Source organism: Phaseolus vulgaris, chromosome 10 (genome assembly GCF_051622355.1).
Source record: "Phaseolus vulgaris cultivar YP4 chromosome 10, ASM5162235v1, whole genome shotgun sequence".
Lineage (NCBI taxonomy): Eukaryota > Viridiplantae > Streptophyta > Magnoliopsida > Fabales > Fabaceae > Phaseolus > Phaseolus vulgaris.
In genome coordinates, this window is record NC_143507.1 from 41,246,396 (window position 1) to 41,268,610 (window position 22,215).

The 22,215-nt window shown below is 28.8% G+C and overlaps 2 protein-coding genes across 2 annotated transcripts; both read right to left on the reverse strand.

The window, feature by feature from the left end:
- Positions 1–5,355: 5,355 nt before the first annotated feature.
- Positions 5,356–11,049, reverse strand: LOC150024812 (uncharacterized). The gene is made up of 2 exons (XM_090296176.1): positions 11,008–11,049; positions 5,356–5,961 (listed from the first exon to the last, which is right to left on the reverse strand). Exons 1-2 carry the CDS (start codon positions 11,047–11,049, stop codon positions 5,356–5,358), a joined length of 648 nt encoding a protein of 215 aa, XP_090152302.1.
- Positions 11,050–16,042: 4,993 nt separating this feature from the next.
- NST1 (NAC (No Apical Meristem) domain transcriptional regulator superfamily protein) lies at positions 16,043–18,274 on the reverse strand. The gene is made up of 3 exons (XM_068623210.2): positions 17,928–18,274; positions 17,359–17,633; positions 16,043–17,132 (listed from the first exon to the last, which is right to left on the reverse strand). Exons 1-3 carry the CDS (start codon positions 18,109–18,111, stop codon positions 16,320–16,322), a joined length of 1,272 nt encoding a protein of 423 aa, XP_068479311.2. The 5' UTR covers positions 18,112–18,274; the 3' UTR covers positions 16,043–16,319.
- Between the last annotated feature and the right edge of the window lie 3,941 nt (positions 18,275–22,215).

Genomic DNA, 22,215 nt, shown 5'->3' on the forward strand with positions numbered 1-22,215 from the left:
CTTGAGATCGAAACATTTTATTTTTAAGTATAATATGAAAATTTTATTTTTATTTTATTTTGTTTGAACTCTATTAATTGTTAATTAATTTAGCATATGCTTAATTTTTATTAATTATCATTAATCTTGGTTTTTTGTTGGTTCCTTTTGATAGTCTTTCTCCTGCTGCTGCTTTATTCTGTATTGTTTAGCTGTAAAAGGTGTATGTGTATATGTTTTGCAGGAAAATTATGCGATACTGATTGAGTAAAGCAAAAACGGTTCCAATTCACATGCTGAGTTTATGCAGGAATTATAACTTTTTTTTTAATAGGATTAAAATATCTCTAAAATATTCTATATTTATTTATTTTTTTATAAAAAATATCATAATCTTGAACCTTTTATTCTTTGTTTGGATTGTAAACTTAAAATCCCTAATGATTCTCTTAAAAAATAATTACTTATTAATGTTATTTTTTTCTTATAATAAATACACATGATAATTATTAAATATTAAACACATGTTTAATTACTTTAATTATTAATGAAGTTTAAATATAGCTAACAAAATTAAATTTTTTGAGTTAATACTATTTCTTTATACTAAAAATGTTTGTTGTACTTAACATACTATTAATCCCATTTTAGTTTATATAACTAGTAATTACATATTGTGTACCTGATAATTGACTTCAAGTTAGCATTCTTATAATCAAATACGCGATTACTCACATGTTTATTTTATTTTTAAAGTATTGATTTTTTATCAATATTAAAATATAAATTGTTTAAGTAAAGGGACAAATAATAAATCTATTTCTTTTATTTCTACAAATAAGATTGTTCCATTTTTCAAGAGAATCTACTTATAATAGAAAATAAAAGATCAACTAAATTTTACTTTTTGAAGAACTAAAAGTAAAATTAATTCAAATTTCAGAGGCTAAGTCAAAACAATTATTAAGCAGGGGTATGATTTTATTAATTTTATCGTGATATTCAATTAAGTATTATTATTTTTTATAAATTAAAATTTGAAGTAACTTTTAAAGTTGAGAATTTATATAATATTTTCTTTGTAGTAAACAAGAAAGGTGTCCTTAATGTGATTAAATATATTTATTTAATACTCAATTTCTACCTGTTTTTAAGGTTTTCCTTTTTAATTTTTTTTTTACTTCTACTTACTTGTTATGTCATATCAACGACCAATATATTAATTATTTCTTTTGTAATCTAGTTTACAAATAATATTTTTTATAATACAAGAATGAAAAAAAATCTTATAAATATTTTATTAAAATTGAAAAGAAAATATTACACCTCTTTAGTTCTTTAAAAAAAACTTAAAAAAACATTTAAAAAGGAAGGTAAATATAAATGGTAATTTTATTTTTGAAGCATTTCCCTTTAGTTTTACCCTAGAAGGACCCTTCAAACGAGAGAGTTTGTATTTACCTATAATTCCTGTGATATATGAATATCCAACCTGGAAAAAAGAAAAGCCTGAGAGAAGTTGAATAGAAACCACATCTTTAAAATGTACTATTTCTGCCTTTTTGGTTTGTTTCTTATTTCTATTTCTATCATGCATGCATGTTGATTATGAAGAGACAGATTATTCAACTTTTTATTTTCGAAAAAATAAAATTCATGACACTAGACATCAAAGGCAAAGTCAACTTCTATTTTATATAAAAATGAAATGATTTATGACTTTATCGATAAAGTAGTTTCATGAATAGTCCAGTGCGATAAAGTTATCTATTGTATTATAAATTTGAATATTGTGTTAAAGATTATTTAATCAAATTATCATCCAAAAAGTAATGGAATAATTTGAAAACATATTTAAAATGAAGATTAAATATAATAAATAAGAAGAATTCAAATAATGTGGATATCTCTTTATATTATAATTATGATAAAACAACTTGTCCAAGTTAATATTTTATTAGAAAAACATTTTAATCAAAACATAGTTTGAATGCAACATTCTTCAGAGTATCGCTAGATAATGACAAAAAAAAAACTTATGATTAATAATATAATATACTATAACATCTACATTTATCTCAAAACATAATTTGTTCTATAAAAAAAATTAAATTAAATTAAAGGAAACACTTTAAGATGTCTCAACTCTTATAAAAAAAACACCAATCAAAACCTATTCTTCAAACATACATTTCAAGAAAAATTATTCTAACTAGATATAAATACTGGAAGATGGTTATCAAAATGATATTCCTAATGCAAAACTTATAAAGAAAACAAAATCTATATTACAGGAAAGACTCCCAAAGAAGAGAACCAAGAAATTGAAAAACATATTTTTATATAACCATATATTCATAATTAGCCAACCAAATAACTTCCAAATATCATTTGCTTAGAATCAATCATTTTATGCAAAAAAGTTACCTACATAAAAAAAAAAAAAAACCTCTCCCTGCCAAAGCAAAGATAAGCGTAAACCAGAAAATAAAACAAACATAAAAAGGACATCCAGTAACTGATAAAGGAGTAGTGACTAGGTTGGTAACACCACAACAAATGTATACTACATAATAAAACATATTTGTTTATTGGCTAACTTGGTTTCTTTATCTTTGATTCTTCATTGGTTTTCTCTATACCTTCAATATTTGCGAAAATCTTTTATAAACAATTCACCTCCCTTCTTGTTTAAGGCCTGAAATTCTAACAATAATAATGTATGAGAATGGAAATTAGAGTGGAGAAGGGAATGATTTAAGTGATAATTAACTCAGATTTATGATCTTAGGAATGAGTTAGAAAATTATTCACAAAAAATACAAGGTCTAGAAGTGGGAGGGAGAAGAGACTTATGCATATACAGTCAAATTTGTGTACAAAATAACATCAATGGTGAAATGGATTAATTTTTTCAGTTAATATGGAGAACATATGCGATCCCCCATGCAAAACACTTCATTTGGAGAATGAAATTGAATATCATTGCAACTAGGGATAATCTTGTACATAGAGTGTTGAAATTGAAGCTTTGATGTCTCCAAATCTATGAAGGTTGCTTGAAGACTAGGTTGCTGTTTGTGGGCATGGGTTTTGGGTAGATTAGAATTTGTCAATCCACTCTTAGCTTAATCCAAAATTGAATCAATCAAGTTCTTTAAAAGAAACATGTTTTCAAAGTAAGTGAAAAACAACCTGTTGATTTGTCTTTTCAATCGGTTGTTTTACACTTTGTGGTTTTGGAAAGGATTTTAAAAAACTAAAATTGGCTGACCTCACAGTCAAAGCCAATTCAATCGGTTGATCCGTACTTTCAATCGATTGTTTTTTAAAAACTTAACAAAATTGGTTAAATCTATTAAATATGTTTTTGCTTGATTCAAATTTGTTTTGACCCCTAATTGAAAGCCTAAAACAACTATTTTTGAGGCTATATAACTGGTTTTTAAATTTCTAATTAATGAGAGAGATCAGATTATAAAAGATTAAAAGTTTTCCAAAGATTGCAAGATTGCTAAAAGCTTTGCATTAGTTAAAAGTGGAATAGGATATGTTGTATTCATTTTGTATCAGGTGTGATCCTTCCTGTTCTTACTTGTTTCTTTTCAATTCATATTTTTAAAATTGTAACATACTAGTGTCTACAACCAAAGGTTGTTCTGACTTGTAGTATTTGTGTTTCAAAGAGGATGTGTGTTCTTGAAGGGTTCAATTTGGTGTTTGTGTTGTGTAATTTGTGGTTGATTACTTAGTGAAATCCCATGAGTTTCTGGGGACTAGATGTAGCTCAGGTTAAAAGCGAACCTACATAAACCTTGTGTGTTGAATCTCTCTATCCCTCACTGCTATTAAAAATGTTTGATTTGTGTCTCTACAAAGTGTTGATAAAAACAATCGGTTGATTCACATAAACAACCGATTGATTTTCTATAATCAAATTAAAACAATTTTTTTTAGTTGATCTGATTGCTTATTCAGTGATTATGCATTAATCTTCATTCTTGTCTAGAATTGTTAGAAAATCTTTCATTAAACAATTCACCCCCTTCTTGTTTAATGCCTTTAATTCTAACATAGAGGATTAAAAGTACCATGTAGGTTATATATCCTATATAAAGTTCAAGAAGAGTCTATCCAACACTTATTCTTGAATTGTAAGATGTTTAACTTAGTGTAGAATCTATAAAATAAGTGGATAGGTCATATATCCATTTTGCATAACAATATCACAAAACATTTCAATCAGTTTGACATGCCTAGTTTAAATAAAAATAGAAATATTATTTGGAAAACTGTGTGGATGACAATAATGAGAACTATATGGGAACGCATAAATAATGTGTTATTTAGAAATGCAATCATAGATGGAGGAAAATATTTACAAGCACTAAATTGAAAGCTTGAGCATGGATTAGAAATAAACATAGACATGCAAATTTTTCATATTTTGACTAGTGCATATGTCCAAAAACATGCATTATAAGCATACAAAAGGGAATTAGCAATTATGCAACAATTCAAGTGTGTTAGAATCCAAACCATAAAGAACACAAAGTTAAACGTGTAGGAAGAAGGGCTAAGATTGAATACAATACATCTTTCCTCAAATGTAAATTAGTGACATTATGTTTGTTCTCACGAAAAGACAAATGGAATTCTTCAAAGAAGATGTTAGGTGAAAATATTGTCATAGTATGTAACATATGTACAACAAGAAAATCATTAAATAGAAACTAATTTTAAATACCAAAATAATTAGTTGCTAAAGTGACTAAATTAGATACCATTTTAGAGACTAAAAAAATTATTGGTTTCTAAATTAGTTTCTAATATTGATAAATAGTTTCTAAATTGGTATCTAATTAGCTACCAATGTTTTAACTACCAATTATTTATATTCTAAATTTGGTAGCAAAAACTTTGGTGAGCTGCAAATCTTTCACATCCTGTTCTTTTGAAATGTTATCAACAGAGAGATCACCAATAGTAATCAGATTATGAGTCTGTGTGTGACGAGTGAAATTCTAAAATTTATATCCAGAAGGAAACCGTGTTTCTTGTAGCAGGTATCAATGGTGTCACCAACTTTATTGCAATAGGTACAGACTTTTCTACCATAATAGACTCTAGTGTTTCTAACATCAGTAGTAGGAAACCCGACTTTCCTATAACAAATAGTCTCACTATGGCCCAGTTTTCCACATAAACCACACAAAAGAGGATTAGACAAAGTAGTACGACTAACATTAGTGTTATGAGGAGAAGGTAGAGGCAAAATATTGGAAAGTTGTCGTTCTTGTTGGACGACTAAAGAGAAAACTTTAGGGATAGAGGTATGAGATCCATAAGCAAAACATGGGAACGAATATTACTGTATTAATCATTCAAACCCCTAAGGAACTGCACAACACGGTCTTCACATTTTCTTTGGATCATCACAATTTGCACAGAACAAGAACATTTAACAGAACAGGTGCAGAGGGGATTAGGGCGAAAATTATCTAGCTCATCCCAAATTATACGTAATTTGGTAAAATAGTCAGTGACAGAAAGATCACCCTGACTTAAAGATGCGACTTCTAATTGTAAATCAGAGATGCGGGATAAATCTCCTTGAGAATAACAGGTTTTCAAATCATTCCAAATATCAATAGCAACATCCATCCAGATTATACTCTGCCTAATGGGAAGAGAAACAGAATGAACTAACCAGGACGTCACCATGTTATTGCAGCGTGTCCACGTGGGAAAATTAGGGTTATCATGCGACGGACGAGGGTTATCACCGAGAATGAATTCAACCTTTTTCTTGGCGCTTAGAGCAGTAATCATTGAGCAGCTCCAAGAATGGTAGTTGGTTGAATCGAGAACCAGAGAGACCAGAGAAGCCGCAGGGTTTTCGCTCAGATGCAAATACAAAAAAACTATTTGTTGGTTGTTCCGATTGAGTGAGCGGCGTAACCCCTTCGCCTGCCATTGATTCTGCACAAGAAAGAAGAAAATCAAGACACTCAAGAACAACAAAAAAAGAAAAATAAAGAAAAAGTAAGATAAAGAAAAAGGGAAATTGAAGGAATCAGGGTAGCGTAGCAGAGCTCTTCATTTGAAGAGCTCTGATACCATATTGGATTTTATGGAACATAAGAGTAGCGGTAGGAATCAGTGTGTGCACAGAGATGGGCAAAGGCAAACCTTATTCACGAAGAACAGAGAAGAAGATAAAATGAAAGAGAAAAGGAAATCTGAAATTGGATCTATTCAATAATAATTCATACACGTGTCTTAGTTATGGTGGTAGAGGTACATATAGAAAAATATAAACAAAATAGTAAAGGATTACATAATGGGCCAAGCCCAATAGAGCAATAAAGCCCTTTAACAGATGTATAAATTATATTATTATTAAGAAGTAAACTTTAAATTTAACTCAACCTATCTAAGATAAGATTTGCATCCATTTATATACTATGAAAAATCTTTATCTCTATTCACTACAAGAAAAACATGAAATAGAAACCAATTTTTAGAGACTAAAATAATTAGTTGCAATAGTAACTAAATTAGAGACCATTTTAAAAACTAAAAAAAATGGTTTCTAAATTAGTTTATATTATTGTTAAATAGTTTTTAAATTGGTATCTAATTAGCAACCAAACTTTTAACTACCAATTATTTAGTTTCTAAATTTGGTCTCTAAAACCTTGGTTGCTAATTAGATACCAATTTAGAAACTATTTAACAATAATAGAAACTAATATAGAAACCAATTTTTTTTTAGTTTCTAAAATGGTCTCTAATTTAGTTACTATTGCAACTAATTATTTTGGTATCTAAAAATTGGTTTCTATTTCATGATTTTCTTGTAGTGATTTGATGTCGATCTCTAACAATTATAAATATTTTAAAACATTTTACATTTAAATTATACTTTTGTTTTTTATAAGTAATTTATGTTGTGGTAAATATTTTTGCAACTAGTAACTTTTTATAAAAAATATATTGAAATTTAAATTAAAGCTAAAAATATTTAAAATGATATAATATATTTATAATCATTAAAGCATGATATCAATTTGTATTGTAGTTTCTAGGTGTAAAATTATGTAATTTATTGATGAATATAAAACAAGTTGAATTTATAAATATGATAATAATTAAAAAAAAAAATTACAACTTGTTTCTTTATTCTATCCAAACCAAATTTTAAAATAATAATTTATTTTAGTTCAATTTTTTATTTAATTAAAACTGAATCAAAAAAGATGTTTGGTTTGTGTGACCTTTTAATAGAGAATGAATCAAATTGAATTGCAAACTCTTCTATTACGCGTCAATTTCTTTTCAAATTCCGCGTAAACAAAAAATTATGAGAAAATTATTTTTTCTAGTAAGATTTTAAGTTGTAACAATGGGTAATAATCTTTTAAATGATTAAATAGTACATTTGTATATAGGACAAATCCGTGTTGTTCGACGTAGTTAACGGACTTAATAACAACGTTTAATACATTTACAAAAATGAGAGGCCAAAAAATTGTTTTAAAAATGAGGGACTGAAAACATTTTTTTACGCATTTAGAGTGACTAAAAGAAGTTTAATATTAAAAAGTATGTTTAATTTAATATACAGTATCTTTTATTAGTAGGTGTATTTAGATCATAAGGTTTCATATATTTTTGAAATAGTAGGTATAGGACATTTTTATGTCTCATAAGTTATATTTTGCATACGGATTGAAATTTTTTTAAATATTTTTTTTATTATATTAAATTTTAAAAAATTGAAAAGAAAAAGATTCAATTGTACTTATCACCATTCAATTAGCATCATTTTGCAAATTTTATTATTGAAGTTTCTTTTTCATACTCTGTAATTTTTTTCCCACACATTTATCTATCATATGTCTTAATTTTAACATATTTTACATATTTGTTAAATAGATAAGAAAGTGCTAATCTACCTCCGAATTCTTTACCACTATTTTGTTTATTAGAAAACATTTACTAAAATATGTAAACATTGAACATACCATGTATACTAAAAAAACTTGGATCATTAAATATGTGAAAGTTAAGTAATTAATGGTAAATTTTGAAAAATAATTTCGAACGGTATAAATAATAAAATGGTGATAATCGTAACTATAGATTTGATTGTAACTAACAATGTGAATTGGTTCGTTTCATTTTGATTCATCTTATATTTAATTTGTCAAAAATAGTCAGAATAGTATAATATAACACTATAGATTTGAAGGTTTGCAAAATTAAAAATAAAATAAAATTATAATTTATTAATTTTAAATTTATGTATTTCATGAAAATAAAAGTTTACCATTACAATAATTATAATAAAACTTAGCCACTAATAGTTTATTATAAGTAAATAAAAAAACATATTATAAAAAGGTGTTAGCAAATATAGTTATGGAAACAAATGTTGCCATCTCTTCTCTTTTAGATAAAGACGTTGTTAATCTTGTTTCGAAGTATAGGATGAATAAAAATGATATGGGGAAGACTCTTATTGGTGAGAATAAAGATGATGGTGTTCATAGTACTAGAAAATCTGAACATCTTACAAAAGATTTTAAGAAAGTTCAAACTAATTAAGAAAAAATGATAATCCAAACTTTGGTGTTCATCCGAATTTTTTGTTAGTCTTATAGTTTCTTTTTGAAGTTTTCTTCTAATAGATTTTTACATTGTTTTTTTCCTTTTGTATGAATTTTGGCTTAATCTCCCATTTTATTTGTTATTTTTTTAAAAATTATAATTTTTCACGTAATGATAGATTATTATTAGATGTTAGAATGTCAGCTTAATTGAGAGCTTAATTGAGATGTCAATTTCTATAATGATATATAACATAAAATTTTATAAAAAATTATATATTATAAAAATATTAAAATAAACGAGAAAAGAAAATTTATATATGTATTTATAAATATATGATAATAATGAAATAATAAATATAAATATTTAATCATATTTAGCCGACTTCACAATATAAACTATTAAAAGAAAAGACTATTGGACTTCCATGTACAACTTATTCCACAATCTTTTCACAATAGATTGTTGTTAGAATGACCGCTCAATATTGATGCTTGAAAAGTAAAATTCAGAATTAAACTAAAAATAAATGAATGCTTGATACTGATGGAGAAGTTGATATTTCCACATATACCTACTTTTACGGAAAAATACGACAAATTAGGATTCAAATGTCACAATCCTCCCCAACATCTCTCACTATGCACCTTCATTATTTATCATTCAGGTTAAACATTTCCAAATTTTGGGAGTGGGAATTTTTATCTGCAAATTTCCCATTCGAAAAATTTATAAATAAATATAAATTAAATATTTTTTACAATTAATAATTAAATATACATATTTTAATGAAAACAATTTTTAATTTCAGAAATAAGTTACAAATTAATTTTATAAAAATGTTAGGTATCACTATGCTACTTGACATTTAAGCTAGACTGACACTTCAAATAACAACAATCATTTGCCATCACATGGAAAAATATTATTAACAAAAAATGCAAAAATATGGAGGGACTAGACCAAAACTCATATGTTAACAAAAATGATACATAGGTACACTATAATTATTAATAAAGAATTTTAAGAACAGACTAGATGGAAGCCTATTATACTAATGAAATGATTCTCTATGAATAAATCTTAAATTAACCAACTTATCAATACACGCATTCCCTTCACGAAAAATATGAGTAACCTTAAATCTGATTTTTCCACAGTAATTAAGACAAGTATTTCATCGATTACGAAGCATCCAAGGAACATTTGTCATAACCGTAAACGCAACACAAACCAAGACAGAGTCACATTCCAGCTAGACATTAGTAAGACCCAACTTTTGAGCTTCCTCCAAAACATATATAACTCCATAAAATTCATCAATTAAAACAGTTTGAACGTCAAAAAACACAGAAAAAACTTCAATAAACTCCCTTGTACTTCCACGGAAAATACACTGCAACATTTTTTACTTATGTGAAAACACTTAAAAAAACAGTTGCTAAAATAGGAATAAGCAACAAGTTTATAATGTTGGGTAAAAAATAAATTTTATTTACCACACAAAAGTTTATTTTATTGTGAAAAGAAAATGTCTTCAACTTGAGACAATGAGACAATGTATATATCAAGATTTAAAGAATGATACCAAATTAATATCAAAATTAAATTTTAAAAATAATATTTGAAGCGAATAAAAACAAAAAAATATACAAGAAATGTAGCTGTTCATACTTTAATACACAGTAATTAATGCATGAAAATAATCATAATTGCAGTCAGTATTTTTTATAAAGAATAAATAAATATATTAAAACAAAACATTGAGAATATGCTTTAACTCTTATGTAGAAAATCTTAAAAAAAAACCATTTTCTTTATGAGCGAATATTCCAGAATTACTGTTCAAAACAATCCATTTACATGTACCGTCAGCATTAATATGCTGATATTTAAGGATAAATTTATATTAAATTAGTAATGCGGATGTTTAAGGATAGATTTATCTTAAATTTTCCAATTAGAGTGGTAATTATTAATTAATAGCTGGAATCCGCGTATTAAGTAGAGACAAAACAATCCATGAGTTGACAACTAATTGGCATAATGAAGTGATGCCAAATCTGAGGAAAATATAACAACAATCGATGCTAATTAGTTAATTTTTTTCCCCTTTTTATACAAGTTAAAAAAAGATGCCACGTTTAAAAGGGCGTTGGATCGTCATAATTATGGTAATGTTAATATTTATACATGTCAATATATGAGTAGAGGGGAATGGAAAATCTTCTCTCGTGTGAGACCTAATTGGAAATGGAGTTTTATAAGTACACACAAATTCAAGAGCATCATTAAGCAAATGTTGAGTCCAGATAACAATGATGCAAAATGAAAAGAAAAGTAACCTTATTTTCTTGCACAATCTGATTATCTTTTTAGCTTCCACTTCGCACTAGCTAGATATACTTATACTATGCCGTTAAGTTTTCCCTTTCCATCACTGTTCTCTTCCATTTTCTAACCACATTCCTCTATTTCTATTTGTTCTCCTCTTCCATATTCTTTCCATCTAATCATGTGTCTTAAACTTCTAACTTTTCCTCACCACAACACTTCTTTTCTGCTCTCCTCCTCTCTGTTACTTTCTTATCACATTTTTATTTTTAACGTTTTCACATCACCAACACTTTCTCTTTCCTAATTTCTTATGTCATAAAACCTCAATACTAACAAAACTCTAATATATATTCACCCTTAAACTATTTTACCCATTTTACTCTTATATTACATTAAGATCAGCTCAACAGTTTTACAATCTTGTGCAATTATCTTCAATCAGTTTCTACAACTTTTTGTCTTCTCTTATTTCTTTCCATTAGTTCCTACAATTAAAGGGTTAAAGATCCCACATCGACAAAATATTATTATTTTTCTCGTTTTATAAGTTTTATAAGATTAAATTAAGTTTAAAGTTCACTTTTTAATACCATATTAATAATTATTTAAAAGTTTGTTAGATTTATCAGGTATTAAACAGGTATTAAACTGCTATTGAATCATCCATAAAAACACATGAATTGGTCGATCTCGACATAAAAAATATATTTTTAAAGATCTATGTTAATTAAAAATAATGATATTTCAACTTAATTTATAAGATTGAGAGTTAAGGATTTCTAATAAGATCTCTTAATATCTATGCTCTCAAACCATAAACTTTTGTCTTTCCACACTAATCAATTTCAATCTTAAACGCGCTTATGGTTACCCCAACTAAGTCGGCATGTTTATCAAAATCAATAATGCAATCTTTTGTGGCACCTTTCAATTCTATGATTTACTAATTGATTCTCCATCTAGATATTCGTTTAAATTTGAGATTTTCTACATGTCGAATCAATCTTAATTTGAATGTTTATTTTGTTTAACATTATAGTTACGTCTTACTTTTACTTTCATGTATCGATGTAATATAAATTTATGAAGTATTCAAAGAATTTTGACTTGCTTTTTTCTTTTCGAGTATCTCGTTTTAAATCATTCTACTGCTACCAAAACATTTCCAATAAGAAGTATCTTCAGCATAACAATAGAAAACAAATTATTTAATCTATTTATTTAAGTCGTGCTTTATTAGTAGAGCAGCGTGCTTTATTAGTAGTGCAGCGTGCTTTATTATTTCAGAAACTTTCTGTTATGTGATTTTTAAGTCACTTCGAAACTGCAGTGTTTAAAATATTTGTCTTCGTTTTTTTAAAAAAAATTCATCAACGTGACTGAGTTATTTACTTTTATTTTGAGGAAACAATTGAGAGATTATTTTGAATGTATTAATTATGAATTGAGTTGACTAAGAATATGTGTTCAAAGAGGTTGATAAAAGAAGTGATAAAGTTTCAATCAACCCACCTGATTTGCAATAATGAGTCGCAGAATTTAGAAGAGATAAAGGGGGAACCAAAAAACAAGAAAGAGGAGAAGCATGTTTTCTCCTTTTCCCCTTTAGTAGATGGATAAAAAAATAAAGGAAAGGGTTTAGTGAGACTTATATAGCAAGATCAACAATATCATGTACTCACATCCTTCGTATTTTGCCAAACTTTAGGACAATCCTTTTAACTTTAGGACACTCCTAATAACAATGTATGTATTTTCTGGGGATGGTATGAATATTTGTGTAATTGTGTGAATTTTTGTATGAAGGAGTTGTGTGAGTATAATGTAACACACCATTGAGATTTTGAATGATGGAAATGTATTTAGATGTCTAATGTTTTTATTTTTTTATCAGAAAAAATAAATTAAATAAAAGTGAAGTATTTTAGAGATGTTCCAACTATATGGGTGACGTGTGATATTTTAATACTTGGTGTGCTTGATTTGTGGATTTTCCTTTGAAAAAGATAATTTGAAAGATATTTGTATACTAAATTTGTTGAGAACTTCAAATAAACTGGTTTTGTGTGCAAATTAGAAGTATGTGTGATGTATTATTTCTTACCTTATATTCGACAAGGTGACAATCCTTTTTTTTATGTTGTTTTATCAAAATAAATAAATTGATTAAATTTGTATATTTAAATGATTTCCAAACCTATATACAAAATAAATATTTGAACAATGATACTTTCATTTTGATGTGTTTGTACATTGGTCGAAAATGAGGTGATTGATTATGGAGATACAACATTAAGATTATTATAGCGAAGATGACTCCTCTGTTATTTATATCAAAACACATTCACCTATTATATTTGAATATTATTCTCAATATATTGCTTTTTTTTTCTAATGATATTATCAAAACATATTTAGTGGCTAAGTTAATTCAGTTCCTCAAAATTACAGACTATCTATTAAAGCATCGAGATTATTATTTAATATTTTGGTATCCTCTTCCATAACATTACCTTATATAAATTATTATAATTTTATTTAGCCAAACTATCTTCCCCTCCTCGATAAAGCAAATCATAACTTTATAACAATAGTGAAAACAATATTTTTCTCTGCCAATTGTGAGAATTTATTAAACATATTGTAAAATTTGTTAATGAAGACTTAAAAACGCAAGATATCGAATACACTTAATTCTCTCACTATATTTTTTATTTGATTTAAATATATTTTTAATTTTTTAAAATTAGAAAATAATCATTTTTAGTTCCAAAAAAAAATCTAACTTTTTCTTCATTAGTATATTTTATTCGAAAAATTACTCCTCCATCCTAAAATAATTGTAATTTTAGTATTTAAAAAAATTAATTGATATTTTAATTTTTCAATGTTTTTTCATCTCTAATTTTGTTTCCAATTAAATTAAATAAACGTTCATATTTATTGAGACAGTGATGTTGTTTTAGCGAAATTATTTTATAAGTAACACATTCATTATTGTTTTTAATTTGCGCAAAATATCTTAAACTACAATATTTTTTTTAAAAAAAAAAAACTACCCTTAAGTAAGCAATGTATATACGGAGAGAAAATAACAAGAGGGGAAGTTTTAAATTTTATAATTAAACCTTGGAATCTCTAATATTCGAGGTTGGTCATAATTAACATTTTGTGAACATAAATAATATGAATGATTTAAGAATCATATATATTGATAATCTAACAGGAAATTATTTGAAATTATAAGTGTTAAAATTAGAAGGACGAATAATTTTTTTATTAAAATATAAGTGCATGTAAAAGGTTATAAAGTATGTATTTGACAATTTAAATGGAGATTTTATTTAATAATAAACAGTATATTTAAGAAGTTGTAGAGTGTAGGGGGACAGAGATTAGGGGTAGCTGAGATGATGATTGGGTCGTTATCAAATAATTCGACCAATAAACGAACGTAAAGACCCCTTGTAGTGTGGTTGGTGGCATGGCCTTAAATTCCGGAATTCATTCTATTCTTAGTCTATTGCTTACCCTTATCATTATCCTTTGCATTTTTTCACCATCTCACTTCTCCAAATACTATACTATAAAAATAAATACTATTATAATTCACTTCTTAAATAAAAAATGTGAAGAAGCCTTTGATAAAAACAATATCCATCTGGGGCCTGCTTATTATGTATGATGAAGTTATTCCAGTTGTTTGACTCTTTAATTAATGAACTTTCCAACCCACAATATTCCCGTAGAAGACGAATATAACTCATTAATTAAAGAAAGAAGTTCAGAAAAGAGCTACTATGTTTGCTTGTTAATTTTAGTGTTTATATATATCACAGTCCATCTACAGGCATGGATGCAAGGAAAGACAACTTTATACGTTAGTTAATTAAGGAATGGAAGTTAGAAATTAATTAACGCAATGATCTGAGAAGTTATAGTATTATTCATTGAGAGGATAAACAAATAAAAATGACATCTTCCTTTTCCAGAATTAGTGTGGCAGGAAAGTTTGAAGCAGAGGCGACAAGAACGTATAAGTGTGAAAGAGAGAAAGAGAAAAAGAAAGTGAGTGGACCAAAATCCAAACAAGTCCCTTACCTAAGGCTTACGTTTGATAATTTGAAAATGGAGGCTCCTCCTGAAGAAGGAAATTAGAAAGAGAAAAGGAAATTAAGATATGGTGTGTGGCGTGGTGTGGCACACAGTGGAAGAAGAAGCATTTTGGTACATTTTTGGTTGGGGAGTTTTGTGCATGGAGTTGAAGTACAGTTGTTGAAAAGAATAATAAAAACAAGCATGTGATAGTAGTATTTGAGTTTGATGAAAATTGAGAGAAAAAGCAGTGGTGACTGGTCCCTGAGTCCCTTTCTTTTTTACCCTTTACCCCGAGATTAGTGATGAAATGAATATGCAAAGCTTACGTAATCATGAGGGGCTTGGAGATTCTGATCTTTTGACTTGGGTAGAGCTATGTGGTGGCTTTTATAGGTGTCACTCTCTTTAGGTCGTTGGATGTGAAAGTATTGCGTTTGTTTCTACTCATGCATGTATTGTATGTATGATCAAGGGGAGCCCATGTTCTGGGTCACTTCCTTTTGGTAATTAGAGAGTGTTGGTGCAACAGGACAAGCCCAGCCATGGCCTCTGCACCTTCCTTCAACAAACCGACAAACCACGTGACACAAACACCACCACCACATCATTATTATTATTTCAAACATCACCCTACTAATCCATCATCATCTTCTTACTCGATCAAATAAAGTAACCCTCTTATAATTGCGCTTACAATTACCAAAATATCACACTCAATCTTCAACATGACCACTGTTCAACTTCAACACCTCCTCCTCTACACACACATGCACCCAAAATTACAAAAATTAAAATAATGCTAGACATCGTCATTAAGCAAAGACCCGTGGTTGACAATGCCATCCCATCTAATTAATCTCTTCATTTCTTTCCACCCTTTTCTTCTTTATAATTCCATTCCATTCCATTATTCCATATTTACGTGTTAGGTTAATTCGTTTCGATCAAACTCGTCAACATATGTATGTACGAAAAGATGGACATGGACTGGTTATATGAAGAAAGATTTACAGAAGAGAATTGTCAATAGAGAATTAATTAACAACAGGAGTTGAATTAAGCTAATCAAAGTAAAATGTATACTAGGAAGATTATCGCGTTTAAGAGTCTGTAATCATAATCCTCTGACTGGAGAAAAGAACTAATTAAACATGAAATATGAAGAGGGACTAATTATTTGTGTATTTAACAATGGAACATGGAGTGAGGGAAAAGGTGAAGGAGGTGGGGTTGGGATATAGATATTACTTATATTATTATTATTATTTAATTTGGTTTGGTTGAATGGACTAGAGTGAGGTGTTGGAGACATGGCAGAGAGGTTCGGAGGTGGAGCGAGTGAAGTTCCAGAGGTCAATCTCGCTGGTGAAGTCGTGTGCGGGGTTGATGTATGGGGATGCAGCGGAAGGTCTGGTGAGGGTGGAGGTTGATGAAGGATTTGATGAGGATCTGAGGGTGGGCAATGGTAGATCGTGGTGGGTAGTGCAGTAGGCGATGGTGGGGTCGTTGAAGCATGCGAAGTGCCTAGAGGCCTCGGTTTGGCCATTGAGCTGAGAGGCAACCAAACGGTCCAGCGCAGCCCAGTTGGTGAGGCCTCCACCACCTGATGATGCCTCCATTGGATGAACCATGTTGGGGTCACCACCACTCACCTGGTGGGTTGCGAATGACCCTTCATTGTCCGTCCCCATGTCTACTGGAATAATGGGATGGTACCCATTATTATTCTGCTCGTTGTTGTTATCACCATTATTACTGTTGTTGTTGTTGTTGTTCTGCTGACTCTCCATGCTTCTAGATTTTGGGCTCTCTAGGCTTGGCAGCTTCATGAACCTGTCATTGTTCACACTCGTCTCGTAACCCCTTCCCAACCTTCCATAGCTGTAGTTTCCCTCGTAGCTGCTCTCTTCCTTGCAACCCCTTCCCATTTGTTGAAGTATCTGCTCCAAAGCTCCCTCGTCGCACGACTCGAACAACTGGCTCCTTCTACCTTCTCCCGAACCTAATGGGCTGTCTAGGGTTTTCAGGTTGTTCTTCTTCTTGAATATCCTACACACCACCCACCCTTCTTCCTGACCACCGTCCCCCATCACATTCGACACCTGAATTCAAGTCACACGCACAGATTCGTAAACACATTTGTTTCACAACTCAACTTCTTACACACATGTCGTAATAACGTTTGAAGTAGCATTGCTACACATGTCTAAATGCTTTGACGTTGCAGTTCAAACTATGATTTTAGACTCATTTTTAAATTGTATAAAACTACAAACAATAACTAACCAACTAACTAACTAACTGGTAGGTTTTGTTTGAGTTGCTTACAATATTGGTGTCGCTGGTGGTGTTGTCGTCTAGTCTGTATTCATGCATGATCCAGTCAGATTTCTGGCCATGTGGGGCTCTTCCTTTGTAGAAAACCAGAGTCTTTCTCATTCCAATCCTCTTTCCGTTGCTGTATATGACTTTGTCACGGCCAGTGGCCTTCCAGAATCCCGCAGCAGTGGCGCGATTGGTGCGAGTTCCTGTGGGGTACTTCTTGTCTTTGTGGCTGAAGAAGTACCAATCATTCTGCGGAGTGGTTCCTATTTTGCATTTCTCTGAAAAAAGAAGAAAGAGAAACCGATCAAAATGGTGGCGCGATTCATGTCATGCATGACTCATGATGCAATATTGAATATTCCCTCCTATCATTACTCCCCATGTGAGACGCAAAAACAAAAGAAGCCATAAAAAGCGAGCAGAATTCAAAAGCAGCAGAGACCAGTCACCCTTAAACACCAAAAATAAAAAAGAGTGTGTGATGAAGCAACACAAGAGTGCGTGAGCTAGACACCAGTGAAGACTAGTTTTGATTCTTTTACACATGTATGAGAGAGTGATGAATGTCACACCTTGAATATCCCATGGCTCGAGCTTGTTGAGATCAACATCACGAATGACATCGAGGTCAATCTTCTCGTAAGAGACCTTTTTCCTCAAGTAGTACTGAAGAAGCTCCTCTTCAGTAGGATGGAACCTGAAGCCAGGTGGGACTTGAGATTGTCCATTGACAGATATGCTCATGTTTTCCGGCATTCAGGTGGTTAACCAAGAGAGTGATCGTTGGTAGCTAGCTAGGAATTAGAAGAGAAACTAGGTAGAGAGTGGTAGCGGGGACCCAAAGAGGAGAGAGAGAGAAGGCATTCAAATGGGTAGAGCAGAAGGAAAGATATAATGAGGTGGTGTGTGTGAGTGTACTGGAATGAGTATGTAAAGGGAGACTATATATATGTGTTGTGGGACAGAAAGGAGCAAAAGCATACAGAGAGAGAGAGAGAGAGTGAGAGAGAATTAAATTGTATTAAAGAAAAAAAGGGTAAAAAGAATGAAAGAAAAAAATGGATTTGTTTTTGTTTTAAAGGTTGAAGGGACACCAGACACCAATAACCAATTGGGTATGTTGTTTATAATATAATGAAAATGTAGGGTTAGTTTTACTATGGTGGGAGAAGTGGCACCTACCAAGAAAGATGGAGGAAGAGAGTTTAACTGTTGAGGGGAAAAAATGAGTGTGGGGGCCAAGTGTATGCGGGTATCACTTAGGGGTCCCACAGGGTTGGACGTTGTGGGCATCTTAGAAGAGTAAGGGCGCACGCCCACATCCACAACTACGACCTCTGACCTTAAAATCTCCATGGAAAAGCACCTCTGAAACAACCATGGACCATGGCCAAAATTAACCTCTCTCTCTCTCTCTCTCTTTAATCCTTCTCTAGAGACTACACACAGATACATACTTTTATCCCTTTCCCTTTCATGTTTGGCTTGGGCAACCACCGCAACAAGATTTTTTTTTTAAATACAATAAAGGAATATGTAGGGTAGGACCCTGAAACATGAAAATAAGAAAAATGTGATGGATGGTAACATGCAACTTGGAATAAAGCTCCTCATGTAAAAACACAGCATTTTTTTTTTAAAAATTTCACTTTCTCATATCTTTCATACATACATCATACTTCCCTCTCTTGGTACTTTTCATACCCAAATTATTTATAGCAGATCTTTTCTTTACCATACTCTTCAAAGTCTTAACTAATTAATATGAACCCTCTCCAAAGAATGCATGATAATTCGTATGAAGATAAATCTATTTGATTAGAAAAAAGTATAATATTCAAATGTATTTGATGTACCTTTTGGGCAGGAGAATAATTGCGTTTAAAATAGTGAGAACCTCTCTCGCAAGGATTAAAATCTACTTCACTCCAATAGAGTACTTGGACATGCTTAAACTGCTAATTAACCTAGCATCACAACTGGGTAACTCAAACTTATTACTTAAGGTTTCAGTCATTAGTTAGTACTTTAATATCAGTAGCATGATTTAAAAGACTTTGTGAGATTTTTAGGCATTAAATACTATTCAGTAACAGGAAAGCATTGCAGTACTTGAGAATAATTAATAGGAGAGTGCATGCATAGCGTTGAGAAACATCAATATAGCAGTACCTAAGTGATCATTGTTACCTATTTTATAGTATTTTCGATTGGATTTCTAGCTGCTAGACTTTAATAGTAACGATTAATGTTAATGTTCTTTTTTAGACAGTTTCGGTAACCAGGGACTGCACACTATAACCTACCTCACTAAGGTCTCATAGGTAAACGTAAACCCTCGAGTGTTCTGTTGACCACTCAAATTAAGTTAAAAAAGATAATGGTTTCTCAAAAAAAATGTTACTTTAACAGTTACATTTTGAAAAAAATATTAATTTATAATTATAACACCATTTTATTGTATTCTACACGCAGTTTTTTTTCAATTAATTTGGCAGTACAAATAATTTGGTGAATTTTGGACACTACTAAATTAAAATATTTGCCTTATTGCATACCGTCCAAAAACAGGGTGAAATGAGTTACTCCATTTTTTAAAAATGATTTAAAAAGTCAAATCACTGGCTATTTTTTGACAAGTTATCATGTAAACTCATCAAAATAAAAAGGAAAAAAAAATGAAATAAAATATACAAAATTTGTAGATGAAGTGAATAAGGAATTTAGAGAAAGTAAGTATATAAGAAAATAATAGGTTTGAATATAGAACGTAGGTGAGTTACAACCTCTGTCATTGTTACACTACCATCAGCATCAGTGAGAATATTATTGATGAAAGGCAAAAATGAATCACCACCGTTACTTGACTGTGTTTCGTCAGCAGCTACCTTTCTCCCTTCTTCATCACCCTTCAACTCTTGACCACTTGCTTTCCTGTGATATAAACGGAGAGAAGATGGGTCAATAATTGTATTTTAAATACTACGATCGTTTTGGCCATAACAGAGTGAAAATGAGCTACACATGACGCAAATATAACCCTCTCTTTCTCTTTCAAAACTTATTCTTTTCTGCAGAGCCTTCTCTGTCACTCTTCACTGTTCATTGGTTTAGGCACAAACTCTCAGGGCATTCATGGAAACTGATTAATCTTGGGATAACCTTACTTAATACTCCTGTATGCTATTTTTTGCTCATACAACTTCTAATGGTATTTTAATATTTTAACCAATATTTGATTATTTAATTAAGTAATCTGTGTTAGATGTTCCCGAAGACAGTTGTGCTCTGTTTTGAAGGAGAGAAGTTAAGTTTTACAATGTTTCCTTATCTTTAAGAAATGTAATCACTCATCTTTGGCTTTGCAATTAATCGTGTTTTAAACGTATACATAATATATGTTGTTTACTAATTTTGCCCATATGATTCATTAAGCATAAAATTGCATATATTTTTTAGGTTTAATTAAATTTTAAGTCTTTCATAAATTTGAATATTTAAAATTGAGTTTTTATTAAAAAAAATATTTTATAAATATTAAAAAAAAAATATTTTTCAATTGCGTTTCTACCATTCAATTTGTCTAGTAACTAAATGATGTAACTCTTATCTTATCTGGTTTCTTTCTTACTTGTCTCTATGTATTACGAATGTGAAATTTTGTAGATACTCAATACAAAATAATATTACTGTTCATATAAAATTACAAGAGACTTCAATTAAAAATATGTTGGATAAAAAATGATATTGTTATATATATAAATACAATTATCTTTAACTGAAAAACTCAAAGATATTATTATTTATAATTAATAACCTTTTAAATATTATTATTATTACAATTAATATTAACATTTTACTTATATATATTATCAAAATATATGAAAAAACCTATAATCATTAGACTAAAAGTGACTATGATATTATTATTATTTATATTATTAATATTATTATAATTAATATTTATACTTATATATAAAAGGAATTTTTTATTATAATCTTTTTTTATACACAATTTTTTTTTTCGATAATATTCTTATTTAGTATATCTTATTATTTTATCAGTACAATAGAGTATTTTTTTCATTTCATATAAATTATTTAAAAAATAAAATTATTTTTTAATTTTTAAATTAATATTAATGTATCATTTTTATATGCAGACTCCCACTCCTTTTTTAATTTCTTATTTTTAGACAACAATAGAAAAAGAGAGAATAATAATATAATTATAATTCATATTAATATTATTTTTATTATTAAATTAATATTTTCATTTTAATATATTAATATAAAATAAAATAAATATAATATTATTCATGTTATTATTGTAATTATTATCATATTTATTTTCAATACTATTATTATTATTATTATTATTATCATTCTTATAACATCAATTTAATAAATTAAGATTTTTATTTTAATATATATATATATATATTAATACAAAATAAGATTACCAGTATTACTTTTACCATAAATTATTAATAATAATAATAAAATTATTACTATTATTATTATAATTATTATCGTAATTATTTTTTCATTATTATCATTATTGTAATTATTATTATTGTTATAAAATTCATATTTTCATTTTAATATATTAATATAAAATACAAAATTTAGTATTATTATTATCATCATAAATTATTTTTAACAAAAAATTATTAATATTACTATTATATTTATTATCATAATTAATTTTATTAATATTATCAAATTAATAATAATAATAATTATTATTATTATCTTTATTATTATGACAAATTATTAAATTAATATTTTTTATTTTAATATATTAAAATAAAAACAAAATTATTAATATTATAATTATCATAAATTGTTATTATTATT